Source organism: Propithecus coquereli, unplaced genomic scaffold (assembly GCF_000956105.1).
Source record: "Propithecus coquereli isolate 6110/MARCELLA unplaced genomic scaffold, Pcoq_1.0 Scaffold12, whole genome shotgun sequence".
NCBI classification, from domain to species: domain Eukaryota; kingdom Metazoa; phylum Chordata; class Mammalia; order Primates; family Indriidae; genus Propithecus; species Propithecus coquereli.
In genome coordinates, this window is record NW_012136080.1 from 12,728,258 (window position 1) to 12,748,347 (window position 20,090).

General features: G+C 39.6%; 1 protein-coding gene across 1 annotated transcript in view; it reads left to right on the forward strand.

Moving 5' to 3' along the window:
- The window catches only part of PCCB (propionyl CoA carboxylase, beta polypeptide), a 70,466-nt gene that overhangs the window by 22,186 nt on the left and 28,190 nt on the right, over positions 1-20,090 (forward strand). Inside the window, exons 6-7 of the mRNA XM_012663383.1 lie at positions 6,090-6,200; positions 17,953-18,061. Coding sequence (XP_012518837.1) covers positions 6,090-6,200; positions 17,953-18,061 — 220 coding nt within the window. The remainder of the gene's footprint in view (positions 1-6,089; positions 6,201-17,952; positions 18,062-20,090) is intronic.

Here is a 20,090-nt window from a genome sequence, read left to right on the forward strand (position 1 = left end):
ATTTCTTTCTATTTTTAGTAGAGACGGGGTCTCGCTCTTGCTCGGGCTGGTTTCGAACTCCTGAGCTCAAACAATCCTCCTGCCTTGGCCTCCCAGAGTGCTAGGATTACAGGCGTGAGCCACCGCTCCCGGCCCGATTTGGTAGTATTTTTTTGAGGATTTTTGCATCTATATTCATGATGGATATTGGTCTCTAGTTTTCTTTCTTTGTTGTGTCCTTTCTTGGCTTTAGTATCAGGGGTGGTACTGCCTTCATAGAATGAGTTAGGGAGGATTCCCTCCTTCTTAATGTTATGGAACAGTTTCAGAAGGATAGGTGCCAGGTTTTCTTTGTAGGTCTTGTAGAATTTGGTTGTGAGTCTGTCTGGTACAGGGGTTTTTCTTGTTGGGAGATGTTTCATTACTGTCTCAATCTCACTGCTCGTTATTGGTCTGTTCAAGATTCCTATTTCTTCCTGACTCAAGCTTGGGAGGTTGTGTGTTTCCAAAAATTTACCCATTTCCTCTAAATTTTGTAGTTTGTGTGCATAGAGGTTTTCATAGTAGTCTCGGATGATATTTTGTATTTTTGTGGTGCCTTCTCTCCAGAGCAATGCCACTGCACAGCCTCCAGTCAGGTTTCTGTATCAGTCTGGAGGCCTGCTGCAGTGGAGCAGCCCTCCCTCAGCTCCAGTTGAAGTGTCTGCAGGGGAAGCGTGGACCCCCCTTCCTTCCCCCGCCCCCAGGGTTCTCTCCTCTGTGCCTTCCCCATGTGCCAGCGCCTTCTCCAGATACCTTAAATCCTGTTGAGCAGGTTGCCCTGCTTCCTTCTCCTTCACTTTGGGTGCCTCCTGATGCCTCTCTGTTAATTCCCAATGCTCTCTCTTAGATGATCAATCTGAAGAAGAATATCTATTTGCCACTTTCAGTCCTCTCCATGAAAGCAGCATTGTACAGGCCGCTTCTAGTCTGCCATCTTGGCCCTTCTCCCCCAGATCTGATCTTTTTAAACAAACAACTTTTGGTTTTATTGATTTTTTTTTTTTTTTCTGTATTCTTTTCTTCTCTAATTTTTTTTTCTTCCTGCTTGTTTTTGGTTTGGTTCTACTTTTTCTAGTTTCTTAAGGTGGAAGGTTAGGTTGTTGATTGAGATCTTTTTTTAATATGTGCATTTATAGCTATAATTTTTCGCTTATCAGTGCTTTTGTTGCATTTCATAAGTTTGGTATGTTGTGCTTTTGTTTTCATTAATCTCAAAGTATTTTCTGACTTCTGTTGTAATTTCTTCCACCTATGGGTTATTTAGAAGTGTTTTGATTAACTGTCACATATTTGTTAGTTTTTCAGGTTTCCTTTTGTTAATGCATTATAGTTTCATTCCATTGTGATCAGAAGGGAATCTTTTAAAAATATTCCAGTCATTTTAAATTTAAGATTTGTTTTGTGGCCTAACATATGTTCTCTCCTGGAGAATGTTCCATGTGCATTTGAGAAGAATGTGTATTCTGTCGTAGGATGGAGTGTTCTCTATAGGTCTTTTATACATATTAGTTTATAGTGTTGTTCAAGTGTGCTGGTTCCTTATTGATCTTCTGTCTGATTGTTCTGTCCATTATTGGAAGTGAGCTGTTAAGTCTCCAACTATTACTGTACACCTGTTTATTTCTCCCTTCAAGTCTGTCAATTTTTGCCTCATATATTTTGGGGCTCTTGTTGCTTCAAAAATTTGGGGGCTTTGTTAGGTATATGTATTTTTATAATTGTTATATTTTCTAGGTATATTGAACCTTTTTCAATATGTCTCTTGTAACTTTTTTGATTTAATGTCTATTTTGTCTGGCAATTATATAGTCACTCAGGCTCTATTTTGACTACCCTTTGCCTAGCATATTTTTTTCCATCCTTTACTTTCAACCTGTTTGTGTCTTTGTCATATCTAAAGTGAGGCTCCTGTAAGAAGTATGTAGATAGATTCTGGATTTTTAAAAATATATCCAATCTACCAATATCTGTCTTTTAATAGGAGAATTTAATCCATTTATACTTAATGTGATTACCAATAAAGATTTACTTCTGCCATTTAGCTATTTGTTTTCTGTATGTGTTATGGTTTTTTTTTTTTTGCCTCAATTCTTCCATCATGACCTTTTTTGTTTGCCATTTTGATTTGCTTTCATTTTCATCATATAAATTTTTTTCTTTGTAGTTACCTTGGGGATTATAATTAATACCTTAAACTAGTTGGAATAATAGATTCAGTAGTATACAGACACATTGCTTCTTCACACACCTTCATCCTTTTTATGTTATTGGCATAGATTACATTTTTGTATGTGATATACTCATTAAAACAGATGTGTAATTGTTTCATGCATTTGCCTTTTAAGGCATGTAGGAAAAGGAGAGACATTATACACCAAGCCAAAGTACAACACTTTAATAAAGAACATATTAGTGTTCTTTATTTTTTCTCATGGCTTCATGTTACTGTCTTGTGTCCTTTTATTTTAGACTTGAGTAAGTACTCCTATAGCATTTCTTGTATGACATGTCTAGTGCAAATGAACTCCCTCAGCTTTTTTTGACCTGGAAGTATCTTAGTTTTTCCTTCATTCTTGAAGGATAGTTTTGCTGAATATAGAGTCCTTGGTTGACAGGTTTTTTTTTTTTTCTTTCAGTACTTTAAATATGTCCCACTGCCTTCTGGCCTCCATGGTTAATCTTATTGAGGATTCCTTGCATGTGATGAATTGCTTCTATCTTGCTGGTTTTAAATTTCTCTCCTCGTGTTTGGGTTTTGACAGTTTGACTATAATGTGTCTTAGTGTGGATCTCTCTGAGTTCATAATTTTTGGAGTTCGTTGAGGTACTCGGATATGTATATTCATGTCTTTCATCAAATTTGGGAAGTTTTTGCCATTATTTTTTCAAATATTTTATCTGACCCTTTCTCTGTTTTCTTCTTGGATTTCTATAACGTGTATGTCGGTATGTTTGTTGGTTTCCCACAGGTCCTTTAGGCTCTGTTCATTTTTCTTCCTTTTGTTTTTCTGTTCCTCAGATAAAAAATTTTTTTTTTTTTTTTTTTTTAGACAGTGTTTTGCTCTGTTACCCAGGTTGGAGTGCAGTGGCTTGATCATAACTCACTGCAGCCTTAAACTCCGGGGCTCAAGTGATCCTCCCACTTCAGCCTCCTGAGTAGCTGGGACTATAGGCATGCACTGCCATGCCTGGCTAATTTTCCTTATCTTTTGAGACAAGGTCTTGCTATGTTGCCTAGTCTGATCTCGAACTCCTGGCCTCAAGACATCTTCCTGCCTCGGCCTCCCAAAGTGCTAAGATTACAGATACGAGCCACTGTACCCAGCTGAGCCTAGATAATTTAAATTATTTTGTGTTCAAATTCCCTGATCCTTTCTTCTGCCTGCTTAAATCCGCTGTTGAAACCCTCTAGTGAATTTTTCATTTTAGTTATACTTGTTACCTCCAGAATTTCTGCTTTTTATTCCATTTCTTCATAGTGTTCCCATTTCATTCAGACATTGTTTTCCTGATTTCCTTTAGTTTTTTTCCCACAGTTTATATGGCATCTTTGACTAATAAGTCTGATGTCTGCGTTTTCTCAGGGATGGTTTCTGTCAAATTTTTTTCCTGTGACTGGGCCATACTTATTTCTTTGTATGATTTGTAATTTTTGGTTGAGGACTGGAAATTCTGAATATTATGTTTGGTAAGTTTAGAAATCTAGTTCTGTCACTCCTGAAGGATTACTGATTTTTGCTTGTCGAGTGCTAGATCCATCTATCTGAGCTTTTCCAAGCTATTTTTGCAAAGTGTGTGTTCCTTGTTGAATGTTGTCACTAAAATTTTAGTTCTGTTGTCTCTGTGGTCTACTAGTGATCTGACAAAGATTTCCTTAAGCCCATTATGGTTGAAAGTGTCTAGACTGCTGGCCCCTCAGCTGTCAGAAGCAGTGATCAGCAATCAAAACACACAACCCTGATTTTGGAGGGCAAGGGCCTTATTGCCCACCCTGGCACCATCCTCAGGGTATCCTCGTGGCTGCCTGCCATGGGCTGTGAACTGGGTGATGGTAGCAGCCATGCTAAATGTGAAGTTCATTGAAATTTACCTGCTGCTTTATCAAACTCTCCTCTGGTCTTTGTAAGTGTTTGGCTAGACATCAGAGTTCCAAAATAGTTGCTTTGTACAGTTTCTATCTGCTGAATAGTTGTTTTGGTACCAGATTCCTAGAGCTTCCTATTCTGTCTTCTGTAACGTCACTCAGCTCTTTTCTGCTAAATATTTTTAGTGTACTATTTTAATTTGTTTTTTTTAACTGTATTTTTTGTTGTTTTTTTAGTGATTGCTCTAAGTGTTAGAATATGTGTCTTAATTTATCTAAATCTGCTTCAAATTAGTACTGACTTCTGGTAAAATGTAGGAACTTTCATCCAATATAGCTCCGTTTTCTCCCCCTTCATTTATTTATTTATTTTTTTTGAGACAGAGTCTCACTGTGTTGCCCGGGCTAGAGTGCCATGGCGTCAGCCTAGCTCACAGCAACCTCAAACTCCTGGGCTCAAGCAATCCTCCTGCCTCAGCCTCCCGAGTAGCTGAGACTACAGGCACGCGCCACCATGCCCAGCTAATTTTTTCTATATATTTTTAGTTGGCCGATTAATTTATTTTCTATTTTTAGTAGAGATGGGGTCTCGCTCTTGCTCAGGCTGGTTTCGAACTCCTGAACTCAAACAATCTGCCCGCCTCGGCCTCCCAGAGTGCTAGGATTACAGGCGTGAGCCACCGCACCCGGCCCTCCCCCTTCATTTATGCTTTTGTTATATATCTTTTAAGCCCCAAAATACAGTGTTATGATTATTTCTTTATACAGTCTTGTCTTTTAAAGCATTAAAGAAAAGAGATAGAACTATTATTTATGTAGTATTTTATATTTAATCACTCAATCATTTTAAGTGTTCTTAATTGCTTCTTGTGGATTTGAATTACTGGTGTTAATTTTCTTTCACCCTGAACGACACCCTGAGCTGCTGTGGGCAGTGGTAGCCTTATTTTAGAATGCCACAGACTCTTACTGTTCTTATCTTAGCTTTAGCAGTTTTTCATGAATAAACACGTCTCAATTTGTTCACATTTGCCCCATTTTCAGAACCCTAAATATTTGTTTTTGCCAATTTTGTCCAGTTTTGTGGTTGGCTTTTAGGGGAGAGAATTTTCCATACTCTTCACTGTTCCCCAGCTGGACATCCATCCACCTGCCTTTGTGTTTGTACAGAGTATAGATGACTTTTTGTCCTGTCCTTAGCTGTGTTCCATGGGTTATAGAGATTGGGTTCAGAGGCAAAGACAGGCTAAAAAGTGGACCCGCTTTTCTCAAGCCCATGTTGCTCAGGAGAAGGTTGGGGGTAGGGCAAACAGTGACTGGGTCTTCATCACCTTGCCCGGGTCCTTCAGCCCCTGGTTCCTGTCTTTCCCAGGTGGTGGCCAGAGGCTTAGCCCTTCACAACACCATTGTCCTTATGGAGCCTTTCTGGCTCTTTCTGCCTTTGTCTGTCAACATCCCCTTTCTGGGGAGGGGCAGACATTGAAGACTCAACATAAAGTAACACCTGCCTCTTAGCCTTGCCTTGTGACAGTGGGTACCCTCTGTGGAGGGTGTGAAGGGGCCCCAAACAGGTCAGTGCTCCAGGATAAGTGTTAGCTCTGTACACTCTGCCTGGGGTTTTCGTTCTTCTTGCCACTCTCGTGCAAACAGTCGGGGGCAGGCCTATGGTGTGTTTGCAGCTGGGTTGAGGGTGGTGGGAATCTCTCGGTAGCTTATGCTCTGGTAGAGGTTTTTGGAAACTGCTGCCAAAGATGGGAGAGCAAAGTATTTGCTCCAGAAAGTAATATGCCAACCATCGCACCAGTTATGGGGAGAATCTGCACGTACAGTTCTGGAAGAACTTTACTGATTAGGTCTCTTGCCTCCCGGGTAGAGTTTTTGTGGGATAAAAACCAATTGCTATCTTATTATTGCCTTTATCTTTCTGCAGATAATGTGTTGAATGCCTCTGTAACCAGATGCCTTTGCCTTTTTCTTTTGGCAGAGGAATGTCACGGCATCCGGAGTTATCCCTCAGATTTCTCTGATCATGGGCCCGTGTGCTGGCGGGGCCGTCTACTCCCCAGCCCTAACAGACTTCACGTTCATGGTTAAGGTAAGAAAGAAGGGCCTGTTTCTGGTGCCCTTTGAGATTCATGCAGTTCCTTACCTGCAATAAAACTAATGCCTGACCCAGATCTGGGTAATCTGCATTCTCATTGGCTTTCAGTGTAGTAATGATAAGGTCTTAGTGGAGAGAAGGTTTTGGCATGAAATCTGTAGCTATTGGGGGGTCAGTGGCAGAATGTGCTGTGTATTTCATTGGTGGGTAATCTTACTTGTTGATGTGAATTGCAAATGATTTTCAAGTAATCAAAGGATCCTTTCCTCTACCCAGACAGGTGACCGTTTACTGAATTCTAGTTAAAAAGTTTCTCATGGAAGGCTTTTCTGTAGTCTATTGTATTGGGAAGTTGTTTCTGATGTCCCACCTTTGTTTTTCACCTATTTGCCATTTTATTGTTTTATCCATTAAAGGATAAATCTGACTGCCAACTTTATTTTGAGAGGTACGTATCTTTATTACATGACTTTAATGGGATGATATTTTAAAATGATTTTAAAATGAAGCGTGCTTGAACTTATACATGGGTAATTACCCTTAATCTGAGCTTGCTTTAAAAAAAAATCAGTCTTTCCCTCTTAAAATATTAATAAAAATGAGCAATGATTGCCAAAACAGAAAGGTTGGAGGAAAAAAGTAAAGATAATCATCCAATGTGCGAAGAATAGTTTTAGAGGGAGTATAAATGGGAAACGCCTTTTTCCCAAGGGCAGGTGGCAGCAGGAATACAAAAGCTTTTCAAAGTGTTTATCACTTTGACCCAACTATTCTGTTCTTTGTGACAGATTGAAAGCAATATAAATGTGCAACAACACTGGTGGGTTTTAAAAATTAAGATGACCATTTCGCTTACTTCTTGGACAAAGCAGAATTCCCTAAACTTTGCTTACTAAATTGCCTACTGATATATGCACACCTAGCTGGTGCTAGCCCAGTCCTCTCCTCTTTCTTGTCTGTCATGAATGGAGGTGTGGTATCAGTTCCTCTGGCCAAAGACATCCTTTCCTCTGCACACATCCACTTGCTGAATACAACTCTGCCTCTCTTCAGGGGCTTACGCTGTTCCTTCTCTTTACTATCTTCAGTTTCTCCTTAGGTCCTCCCATCAGAACTTAACCATGCTTGGGTCTCTCCTGTCTTGAAAACAAAATCTTTCCCCTAGTGTGCATCCCCCTGTAGCTATTGCCCTATTTCTATCTTCCCATCCCTTCCTTAGCACATGTCAATTTAGCTCTGTTTCTCCCTGCCCCCGTCCACTAAACCTATACTTTTAAGGTTCTCAGTGACTTTTGTGTCATTATAAATGCTGTTTAACTTTCATCTTTCTGAGTTTTTCAGCAGTATTCCCTTGGGTTCTACGCCATCATATTCTGGCATCTCTGGCATTTCCTTCACATCTTTGGCCATGCCTTCTTGGTTTCCATTGCAGTTCACACTGATCCATTCAGACTCTAGATGCTGGAGTTCATTCCAACTGGTTTCTCTTTGAATTCTGTGTTTTATCGTAAGCAATCCCATCTTCCACTTGCAAAGCTTTAGTTAATAACTGCATATTTGTGAGACTTCCTCTCTTGTCCTTTGCAACTAATTATCAAGCCTTAACCATTCTACATCTTAAATATTCCATGTGTTCAATAAGACTGCAATGAAAATACTAACACTCTTTTTAAAAGTACTACACAAAGTAGTTATAAAGTTTATATGGGGGGAACAAATAACATCCAAGAATAAACATTTCATGAAAGTAGTGTGATGAGCTAGTCCTACCAGGTGATAAAATATGAAGTTATAATAACTAAAACTGTCTAATCAACTTATAAATAAATAGACCAAGCGACGTAACAGAATTGACAAATAGATCTAAATATATTTGGATGTTTAGTTTATGATGAAAAGGATGTTGTTCTATTCAGGATCACTGATAATATCATTTTCCCAGGGATACCAGCAATTCCTGCATCACTAAATCCAGTTGACAATTCTTGGCCCTCGTCTCACCTCTTGGCAGCATTTAATGTAGCTGATCATTGCTTCCTCGTTGAAATGTCAGGGCACTGTACTTTTTGGATTTTTCTCTTCCTAATTCCCTTGGTTATTTTATCCAGCCTCCATGACTTTAAATGCTAATCTATATGCTGACAATTCTCAAATCTGTTTCTCTAAGATTGTACGTTCACCTGCCTACCGGCATTTCCATTTGGACTTTAGTGGGTATCTCAAAATTCACAAGTTTTGGTTTCTGCTAAACCCCTTCTGAACTGCTCTCCTATAGCCTGCTCCATTTTGAATGGCAAGTCCAGTTTTCCGGTGGCTCAGGTCATACGCTTTTGACACTATTTTGACTCATCTTTTGCGGTCCCAACCCAAATTCAGTCAGAATGTCTTACTGGCTTTACTTTGGGATATAACCCAAAATGTAATCAGGTTGAGTCTTACTACTGCTGCTTACTTTTGCTATCAAAACTGCTACCACTTTGATTCAAGCACCTCATCTTCCACTTGGAATGTTGCAGAGTCCTCTGACTGGTCTCCCTGCTTCCGTCCCTGCCTCCCCACCAGTTAATTTTTAATTTTTTAATCATTTTAAATTGTGTAATGTAATACATACTCAGGAAAGTACGTAAGATATGTACAGTATAGCAATTATAAAGGGCAAATCTGTGTAAAAAAACACCCAGGTAAAAAAAATAGCTCTCTTAAAGCCGTGTCCTAATGATCTTTCCTAATCACTCTTGCCTACATTCTGCATAGAATTATTTATTATCTCAATTTTTATGGAAATGTTTTTATTTGCTTTGCTTCATAGTTAAAAATTTTAAGTATGCCTCACTAAACAGTGTGGGTTAGTGTTGCTTGGTTTAACCTTTATATAAAATGAAGTCATGTAATATGCTTTTCTTTGTGCACGGCTTCTGGTTCATTATTTTTTAATATTTATTCATATTGTTCTTTGTAAATGTAGTTCATTCATTTTAATAGCTGTATAGTAAGTAAATCTTAATAGATTCCTCCATTCCCCCATTGATGGACATTGGATTTTCAAGATTTTTGCTATTGCAAACGAGGCTGATATAAATACTCTCACATTAATGTATCTTGGTGAACACGTTTCAGTTTCTCAAGGTAGGGGCAATCTTAGGTCATAGGATATAGATGTCTTCAGCTTTTCTAGGTAATACTTGGCTGTTTACTAAAGAAATTACAGCAATTTATAATTCTACTGGCAGTGGGAGAATTTCACTTGTTCTACAGTCTTGGCAGCCCTGATATTAGCGTGTTTTAATTGTGCCAATTTGATGCTTGTGGTATAGTCTCTCATTGTGATCTCAATTTGCATGTCCATGACTAAAAAGGTTGAGTGCCTTTTCATTTTTTTTCCTCTTTGGCGGCATGCCTGTTCAACTCTTTGGCCCATTTAAAAAAATTGAGTTTTTGGTTGGGTGCAGTGGCTCATGCCTGTAATCCCAGCACTTTGGGAGGCTGAGGTGGGAGGATCACTTGCGGTCAGGAGTTTGAGACCAGCCTGGGCAACATAGCAAGACCCTGTTTCTGCAAAAAATACGAAATTGAGTTTTTTTGTTTTCTACCAAACTGATTTTTAGGAGTTCTTTGTATATTCCGGATATAAGTACTTTATCAATATATATGTTGCACTTCTCCCACTCTGTGACTTGTGATTTTCCTTCTTGTAATGCTAACTTTCATTGAACAGTTTTTTAAAAAAAATCTTTGTTTTGAAATAATTTCAAATAAGGATAAAAAGAATTCTTAACCATTTGAGAGTAGGTTACAGACAGCACGCCTTTTGACCCCTTAATGCTTCAGTGTAAGATCCTTAAAAACTAGGATCTCTTCTTGCATAACCAAAGTTATTAAATTCAAGAAGTTTAACACCAATACAGTACTTTTTATAAAAGATTGTGGTAAAATATACATAATATGCCACTTTACCCACTTTTGAGTGTATAGTTCTATGGCATTAAGTCCCGGCACGTTATTGTGCAACCGTCACCATCGTCCACCCCTGGAGCTTTTGCATCCACTTCAGCTGAAAGTTTGTATCCATTAAACACTGACTCCCCGTTTCCCCTCTTTCCAGCCCCTTTCTGTATCTATGAATTTGACTGCTCTAGGTATTTCATAAAAGTGGAATCATACAATTTTTGTTCTTTGGCGACTGGCTTTTTCACCTAGCATAATGTCTTCAAGGTTCATCCATGTCGTTGAACATATCAGTTTCCTTCTTTTTAAAGGCTGAATTATATCCCATTGTGTCTGTGTATGTGTGCGTGTGTGTGTATATATATATATATATACACACACACACACACACACATACACGCACACACACCACATTTTGTTTATCCGTTCATCTGCTGATAGGTATTTGGGTTTCTTCCGCCTTTTGGCTACCGTGAGTAATGCTGCTGTGAGTCCCTTTTTGCACTTCTTTTTGGTTATAGACCCAGGAGTGGTTTTGTTGGTCATATGGTAACTCAGTGTTTACTTTTTTGAGGAATTGTCACACCATTTTCCACAGTGCCTGCTCCATTTTACATTTTTACCTGCAATGCACAAGATTTCCAATCTTTTCATATCCTTGCCAACACATATTTACTGTTTTATATTTATTTATTTGGTTTTTAAAATTTTTTTTAGGGGTGGAGTCTTGCTCTCTTGCCCAGGTTAGAATGCAGTGATGTGATCATAGCTCACTGCAGCCTTGAATTCCTGGGCTCAAGCACTCCTCTTGCTTTAGTCTCCCAAAGTGCTGGGATTACAGGTGTGAGCCACAGCGCCTAGCCTATGTTTGTTTGTTTTTTTGGGGGGGAGGGTTGGGCAGACAGAGTCTTACTCTGTCGCCCAGGCTGGAATACAATGGTGTCATCATAACTCACTGCAACTTCAAACTCCTAGGCTCAAGTGATCCTCCTGTCTCAGCCTCCCAAGTAGTTAACTTGGGACTACAGACGTGTGCCACCATGCCCAACTAATTTATTTATTATTATTATTATTATTATTTTTTTTTTTTTGAAACAGAGTCTCACTCTTTTTGCCTGGGCTAGAGTGCCGTGGCATCAGCCTAGCTCACAGCAACCTCAAACTCCTGGGCTCAAGCAATCCTTCTGCCTCAGCCTCCTGAGTAGCTGGGACTACAGGCATGTGCCACCATGCCTGGCTAATTTATTTCTATATATTTTTAGTTGTCCAATTAATTTCTTTCTATTTTTAGTAGAGATGGGGTCTCACTCTTGCTCAGGCTGGTCTCGAACACCTGAGCTCAGGCAATCGCCTGCCTTGGCCTCCCAGAGTGCTAGGATTACGGACGTGGGCCCCGCGCCCGGCCTATTATGTTTTTTAATAAGAGAAGATTATCAAATTGATTTAATGTGTATACATGGGAACCCTGAGAAAATGAGGATTCAACTCCTTAATGGTGTTCAGGAGCTTATATGGCTTTCTGATAAAATGGGTTTTGAGGGAGGGGGAAGGGGATTCTGTGAATTTTTAAAAATAATTTTTGTAGAGATAGGGTCTCACTGTGTTGCCCAGGCTGGTCTTGGACTCCTGGCTTCAAGTGATCCTCTCAGCTTGGCCTCCCAAAGTGCTAGGATTACAAGCATGAGCCACCCGGCCCAGCCTTGTTCCCCTCCCCCCCATAGCCATCCTAATAAGTATGAAGTGGTATCTCATTATAGTTTTGATTTGCATTTCCCTAATGATTAGTGATTTTGAGCATCTTTTCATGTTATTGACCGCTTGTATATCTTCTTTGGGGAAATATCTATTCAGATCTTTTGTTCTTTTTTGAATTGTTTTATTTCCCTAGAATTTCTAAGAGGGAGAAGAATCGGATTTTTTGTTGTTGATGAGTTGTATGAGTTCTTTGTATATTCTGGATATTAACCTTTTATCAGTTTTATGACTCGCAAATATTTTCTCCCATTCCGTGGGTTGCCTTTACACTCTGTTGATAGTGTCCTTTCATGTACAAAGTTTTTTGGGGGACTGTGGCATAAATATTTATTTTTATTCTTTTTTATTGATACATCATATTTTCCATATTTATGGGGTACGTGTGTGTTTGTCACATGCATAGCATGTGTAATGATCAAGTCAGGATATTTGGGGTATCCATCACCTTGAGCGTTGATCATTTTTGTGTGTTGGTATCGTTTTAAGTCCTCTCTTCTAGTTACTTTGAAATATATATAATATTATCCCTAAGTATAGTCACCCTAGTCTGCTATCAAATATTAGAACTTTCTTCTTCTTCTTCTTCTTCTTCTTCTTCTTTTTGAGGCAGAGTCTCACTCTGTTGCCTCGGCTAGAGTACAGTGGCATCAGCCTAGCTCACAGCAACCTCAGACTCCTGGGCTCAAGCGATCCTCCTGCCTCAGCCTCCCAAGTAGCTGGGACTATAGGCATGCGCCACCATGCTTGGCTAGAACTTATTTCTTCTATCTAACTGTATGTTTGTACCCGTTAACCAACCTCTCTTCATCCTGCCTTCCCCTCACCCACCCACACTTTCTACTCTCTGGCATCTTTGTTTTATTCTCTGTGTCCATGAGATAAAGTTTTTTAGCTCCTATGAGTGAGAACATGTGATATTTGTCTTTCTGTGACTGGCTTATTTCACTTAACATAATGACCTCCAGTTCCATACATGTTACTGCAAATGACATGATTTCAGTCTTTTTTTTATGGCTGAATGGTATTCCATTGTGTATATATACCGCATTTTCTTTATTTATCCGTTGATGAGCACTTAGTGTGCTTCCATATCTTTGCTATTGTGAATAGTGCTGCAATAAACATGTGGGTGCAGGTATCCCTTTGATATATATATCCCTTTGGTTTCTTTTTCTTTTGATAAATATGCAATAGTGGGATTGCTGGATTGTACAATAGTTCTGTTTTTAGGTTTTCAAAATTTTCTATTTTCAATTGCATTGATTTCTGCTCTAAATGTATTTTATATGATTAGTTTGGATTTAATTTGTTCTTTTTTTCTAGTTTCCTAAGGTAGAAGCTTTGGTGATTAATTTTTAGATCTGCCTTTTCTAATATATGCATTTAATGGTATAAATTCCTGCTAAGCACTGCTTTTACTGCATGCCACAAATTTTGGTAAGTTGTGCTTTCATTTTCATTTAGTTTAAAGTGTTTTTTAAAATTTTCTAGAGATTTCTTCTTTGATTCATGTGTTGTTATTTAGAAGTGTGGTTTTTAATTTTCAAGTATTTTAGGATTTTCCAACTGTTACGATTTCTAGTTTAATTTCATTGTGGTCTCAGATTTCTATTCTCTTAAAGTGTCTTTTATCACTCAGAATGTGGTCTATCTTGGTGAATGTTCCATGGGAGCTTGAAAAGAATGTGTATTCTATTGTTGGATGAAGTGGTCTGTAGATGTTCATCATATCCAGTTGATTGGTGGTGTTGAATTTACCTGTGTCTCTACCGATTTTTCTACCTGCTAGATCTGTCCATTTTTGATAGAGGGGTGTTGAGGTCTCCAGCTGTAATAGTGGATTCATCTATTTCTCCTTGCAGTTCTATCAGTATTTGCCTCATGTTATTTTGACGCTCTGTTGTTAGACATATAATCTTTAATGTGTACACATCTCCTTGATAATTGACGCCTTTATCATTATGCAGTGTTGCTCTTTATCCCTGATAACTTTGCTTGGTTTAAAGTCTTCTCTGTCTGAAATTATTTTTTATTTTTCACTGATTGATTGACAGGGTGTTTATCACCCAGGCTGGAGTACAGTGGCACAATCACAATTCACTGTAACCTCAACCTCCTGGGCTCAAGTGATTCTCTCACCTCAGTCCTCCCGAGTAGCTGGGACTACAGGTGTTAGCTCAATTACGAGTAAGAAAAAAGTTTTTATTTTGCCTTCATTTATTCTTTCTCTGATGCTCTTCCTTTGTTTATGTAGATCCAAGTTTCTGACCTTTATCATTTACCTTTTTCTCTAAAAAATTTCTCTTAACATTTCTGCAAGGCAGGTCTACTGGCAACAGATTCCCTCAATTTTTGTCTGTTTGAGAAAGTCTTTTTTTCTCCTTCACTTTTGAAAGACAATTTTATAGGGTACAGAATTCTAGCTTTGTAGGTTTTTTTCCCTCAACATTTAAAACACTTTATTCCTACTTGAATGGTTTCTGAGAAGTTGGATGTAATTCTTATCTTTGGTCTTCTATAGGTAAAATGTTTTTTTCCTTCTGGCTGCTTTTAGGATTTTCTCATTATCTTTGATTTTCTGTGTTTTGAAAACAACGTGCCTAGGTGTAGTTTTTTTTAGCATTCATCTTGCTCAGTGCTCTCTGAGCTTCCTGGATCTGTGGTTTGGTGTCTGACAGTTTGGGGAAATTCTCAGTCATTATTGTTTCCAATATTCTGTTCCTTTCTCTCTCTTTTCCTTCTGGAATTCCCATTATGTGTATGTTACATTTTTTGTAGGAGTTCCACAGTGTTCTGGGTTTTCAGTTGGGGTGGTTTCTATTGAGATAGCCTCAAGCTCAGAGATTCTTTCCTCAGCCACGCCCAGTCTTTGAAAGTGCAAAGACTTTTGCATCAATAAGTGCATGAAAGACATTCTTCATTTCTGTTAGTGTTCTTGATTCCTGATATTTCTTTTTGGCTCTTTTTAAGAATTTCCATCTCTCTAATTACATCACCCATCTGTTCTTGTTTGCTGTCTATTTTATCCATTAGACCCCTTGGCATTTTTTTTGTTTGTTTGATTTTTTGAGATGAGGTCTCACTATGTTGCCCAGGCTGGTCTTAAACTCCTGGGCTCAAGTGATCCTCCTGCCTCAGCCTCCCAAGCAGCTGGGACTACAGGAATGCACCGCTGTGCCTGGCGACCATCTTAATCATAGTTATTTTAAATGCCTGGTCTGATAATTCCAACTGTATTCTCTGCTATATCTGATTCTGGTTCTGATGTTCATTCTGTCTCCTCATACTTTGTTTTCTGCCTTTTAGTAAGTCTTAAAATTTTTTCTCGATAGCTGTACATGATATACTGGGTAAAAGGAACTATTGTAAATACGCTGTTAGTAATGTGGTGGTAAGGAGTGGGGAAGAGGCAAAGGAAGTGTTCTCTAGTCCTATGAGTAGGTCTCAGGTTTTTAGTGAGCCTGTGTCTCTGGACTGTGAACTTCACGTGTGTTTCTCAGTCCTTCGCCCCCTCTTTGGTGGGACAGGATGGCCAGACTTGGCTGGGGCAGGCTATTTCCTTTTTCCCATGCGGAATGCTAGAGCTGGCTGGAATTTGTTATTTTTATTCCCCCAGGTGAGTAGACTCTGATAAAACTCTAGCAGATTGGATTCTGCTTAAATAGTTTCTCCTGAGGGCAGACCTTGTTAAGAAGAGTGGGAGAGCTCTCGTACGTTTCCAAATGGTCTCTTTTCCGCTCCCCATGCTGGAAGCTTGAGGGGACTTTTCTCTGATAATCACTGTGAGAACCTGGTTGAGCTCCTAGAGGTAAAACTCGTCAATGCACGGGGGCCTCAGTGACTGGCCGCTGCTGGAGTTTTCGTCTCTCATGTTTGTCCGCACTGAGACTCCAGCAGTTTTTCAGTTACAGTTACTTTCTCTATGTCAGCCCTGGTTCCCGGGGAGGTTGGGGCGTTTGTGGGTTTCTGCTCTGTAAGCCTCAAATCTCTGCATTTGCCCATCAGTCTCCAATTTTGGAGTGGTTTGTCCTGTGACCCCCACATGGCTCTCTGACGGAGCTAAGAAAAGCTGTTAATTTTTTTTTTTCAATTTGTTCATCTTTTTATTTGTTAGGAAGGAGTGTCAACTTCCACATTCTTATATGCTGGACTGGAAGCCAGAAGTTCTGTTTCTAGTGTTTTAACTGTTACAAATAAAGCTGCCGTGCACATTCGTTTAGAAGTCTTCGTGTGGAGTGGTGAATGCCTTTTTAGCAAGATCCCAAACCAAAGAATCATAAGATAAAAGACTGATACAATGCATATGATAGTCTAAGGATTAATTTTCTTAGCATATAAAAAAAGCCAACCATCTGTTAGAAATGGGCAAAGAACATTTATAGTGAGTTCACAGAGATGACTATGGTATTTATTGCAAAATTGCTTATTATATTAAAATACTGGAAACAACCTAAATGACCATCAGTAGGTGACAGTTAAATTGTGATACATATTCTATGCTGATACGGAATGATCTTCAAGCTATAGTATTATGTTAAATTTGAGAACTGTGTGTAGAACACTGTTTATGTTAGAAAATGTTTCTTTTGGAAAGACAGTGTGTTAGGAAGTGTTTGTGTTAGAAAATAAGAGGGTGGGGGGAGGAGGGGACAGGCATATGCACAAACAATGAGTGCGATGCGCACCTCCGGGGGAATGGACACACTTGAAGCTCGGACTTGGGGGGGAGGGAGGGTAAGGGCATCATACGTAACCTAATCATCTGTACCCCCATAACATGCTGAAATAAAAAAAAAAAAGAAGAGGGTAAATATATATATTAATGCTCGTGTATGCATATATTGCCTTTGGGGAGGGGAATTGGAGGCCTGGAAATAAGGGCTGGGCTGTAGACTACTTTCCACTATATCTCCTGTTCTTCTTTCAAATTTTGTACAGTTTGCCTGTGTTATCTATAAATTAGAAAGCCCATCACCCTCTCATAACACCAAAGTATTGATTATCTGTATCTTTAAGTAGCTTCAGTTAACAGTGGCTGGTTGCATACCATCTCCGTGCCTCGGTTTCCTCATACATAAATGGGCGTGATAGTAGTACTTAGGCTTTTTTTTTTTTTAATTTTATTTTTAGAGACAGGGTCTCTTACTCTGTCACTCAGGCTGGAGTGCAGTGGTACGATCATAGCTCATTGCAGCCTTGAACTCCTAGGCTCAAAGGATCCTCCTGCCTCAGCCACCTGAGTAGCTAGGACTATAGATGTGTGCCACCACACCCAGTCTCTACAGAGACTGGGTGCGGTGGCTCATGCCTGTAATACTAGCACTCTAGGAGGCTGAGGCGGGAGGGTTGCTTGAGGTCAGGAGTTCGAGATCAGCCTGAGCATGTAAGACGCCATCTCTACCAAAAAACAGAAAAAATTAGCCGGGTGTGGTGGTGTACACCTATAGTCTCAGCTACTCAGGAGTCTGAGGCAGGAGGATTGCTTGAGTCCAGGAGTTTGAGGTTGCTGTGAGCTAGGATGATACCACTGCACGCTAGCTGGGGCAACAAAGCAAGACTTTGTTTTTTTAGAGACGAGGTCTTGCTCTGTTGCCCAGGCTGGTCTCAAATTCCTGGCCTCAAGCGCTTCTCTCACCTCAGCCTCCCAAAGTGTTAGGATTGCAGGTGTGAGCCACCATGCCTGGCCAGTACTTAGGCTTTAATGGCACAGTCCTGTGAAGTGCTTAGAAAAGTGCTTGGTGCACAGCAAGCTGAGTCAGGGCCACCTGTTACTGTGTTCTACAGGTGAGTGACCCTGGATGTTAGCCACACTGCGGGTTAATCTGCTGAGATAAAATCATGGAACAAAGATTTTTAGAAAATAGACAATGAGGCAGGGGAAACTTGAGTCTTCTGTCTAGGTAGGTATCTTTGAGCAGCATCTCAGCCTGGTTCTGCTATCATGATACTATTTTCTCAGCATTTGTCTTTCTGGCTGAGTGAGCTCTAAGGCTCTGACGAGCTCTGGTGCTCTGAGATTAACTGTTCTGGAAATCTCTGATTTCAGGACACCTCCTACCTGTTTATCACTGGCCCTGATGTTGTGAAGTCTGTCACCAATGAGGATGTTACCCAGGAGGAGCTTGGTGGTGCCAAGACCCATACTACCATGTCAGGTGAGAGGCCTTCAAGATGACTTCACTGTTCTCAAACATTGAGAAGAGGGTGGTGACAGTTTTAAAAATATCACTTAATTGGCAGAACCTATTTAGGAAGACTGTAGTACAGTCTATTGTACTACAATACAGTATACTATATCACCTACAGATGCAGTGATGAAGGTGGATTTAGTATCAAATTTATTGGAAAAAATAACAGGCCATTATTGCTTTGATATTCTTTAGAGTAATTTTAAAGCTAATTGTTGGAATGGTGGTTATAAGTAGGTATGGTTTATATATCTGCAGTTAAACCTTTAACAAAGTAGTCTCTTTTTGTGACCTTTTTTAACTCCAAAGCTGGGGTGTATCTTAGAGTAGATAGCATTTTACCAGTCACCACTGGCAAGGTACAGTCTTAATGTGATGGTCGTGAACCATATGATCATGAATTTGGTCATAGTTATTTAAGAACCTCCTTCTTTAAGATTACATGCCATGTGCTGAGTTTAAAATATAGAAAGATGATTCTGTTCTTTGGCATTGAAACAAAAAGTTCTTATTTATACAGAAAGGCATGGAATTGGGCATGGGAGTAGGGCATGATTTTGATATTAGTGAAGACATGTTGCTGTTGGGGTAATGATTATAATTCCATATTTGGAAAAAAACACTAAACTGTGAAAGGATTGCCTACCCTATGGCAAGCAGTGTAACTGAAGACAGGAGAAATTGCCTCTTTGAGAGATTTTGAAGCAACAAGAGGTTGGTGTGAATGATTTATGTACCACATTGTACTGTGGTTAAGACATTGGGTCATCATTTAATTATCACCGTTTCTTCTTGGTGTCCATGAGATAGAGGTGTGTCTTATCAGTAAAGTCTTAGATTTGATGAAATATGGTTTAGAAAAAGAGCTCTTAATACCATACCAACAAGAGTAGTTCCTTTCCCATCTCAGGTTGGCATCAGCCGTTTTTTGTTTTTTTTGTTTTTTTTTTTGGGAGACAGGGTCTCGCTCTGTTGCCCGGGCTAGAGTGCCGTGGCATCAGCCTAGCTCACAGCAACCTCAAACTCCTGTGCTCAAGCGATCCTCCTGCCTCAGCCTCCCGAGTAGCTGGGACTACAGGCATGCGCCACCATGCCCAGATAATTTTTTATTTCTATTTTTAGTTGACTTGCTAATTTTTTCTGTTTTTAGTAGAGATGGGGTCTCGCCCTTGCTCAGAGCTGGTCTCGAACTCCTGAGCTCAAGCGAGGCTCCTGCCTCGGCCTCCCAAAGTGCTAGGATTATAGGTGTGAGCCACCGTGCCCGGGGCCTCTCCCTTTTTCTAATAGGACTATTTCTTGGACTTCCACTGAAAATCTCTGGAGCATTGAGGCAGTCTTGAGATTTTCACAGAAGAAAGAAAAGAAGGTTCACTCTAAGATTGAAAATGCTGGAAAAGAGTTCTATTAGAGCAGTGACTTAGGGAAAGGGCTTAAAGTACACACAGTAAGGCAATCGGGAAGGCATTGCTTCTGGGGAAGAAAAGAGTAAAAGGGAAAGGGAGAGGCACCTTTGGAAATTGTGAAGGGAAAAATGAAGCAAGAAGGGTAAAGTTATGTACCTGCAAGACAGAAACTAAAAAACTGAAGGCCACACTGTGCCTTTCCCTGTTATACTGACAGAAGAGGGTGCTCTTGAACTAGGAATTTTGTCCACCATCCCAAACTACCAACCCTGTCCACTAAATGCAGAAATACAAATCATTTTCATCTATATAAAGTTGCAATAATAAGCAAACAATAAGAAGCAACATTTCAGTTGATGAAACTTCCTTCACTGTAAAAGTCAATCACGTAGCAGATGATCACACTTCAGTCTGAATTCAGTAGCCTCTGCTAAGCATTTGACATTAAAGAAATAAAATTCAGAAATGAATGACAAAATGGAGACAAAATAAGAAGTGAAGTTAGAGCTCATTAAATTAAGAAAATGGGGGGAAAAAACAAAATCACACTAGAAATGATGACAAAATTGCAAGGTACTCAGGGAGAATGTATT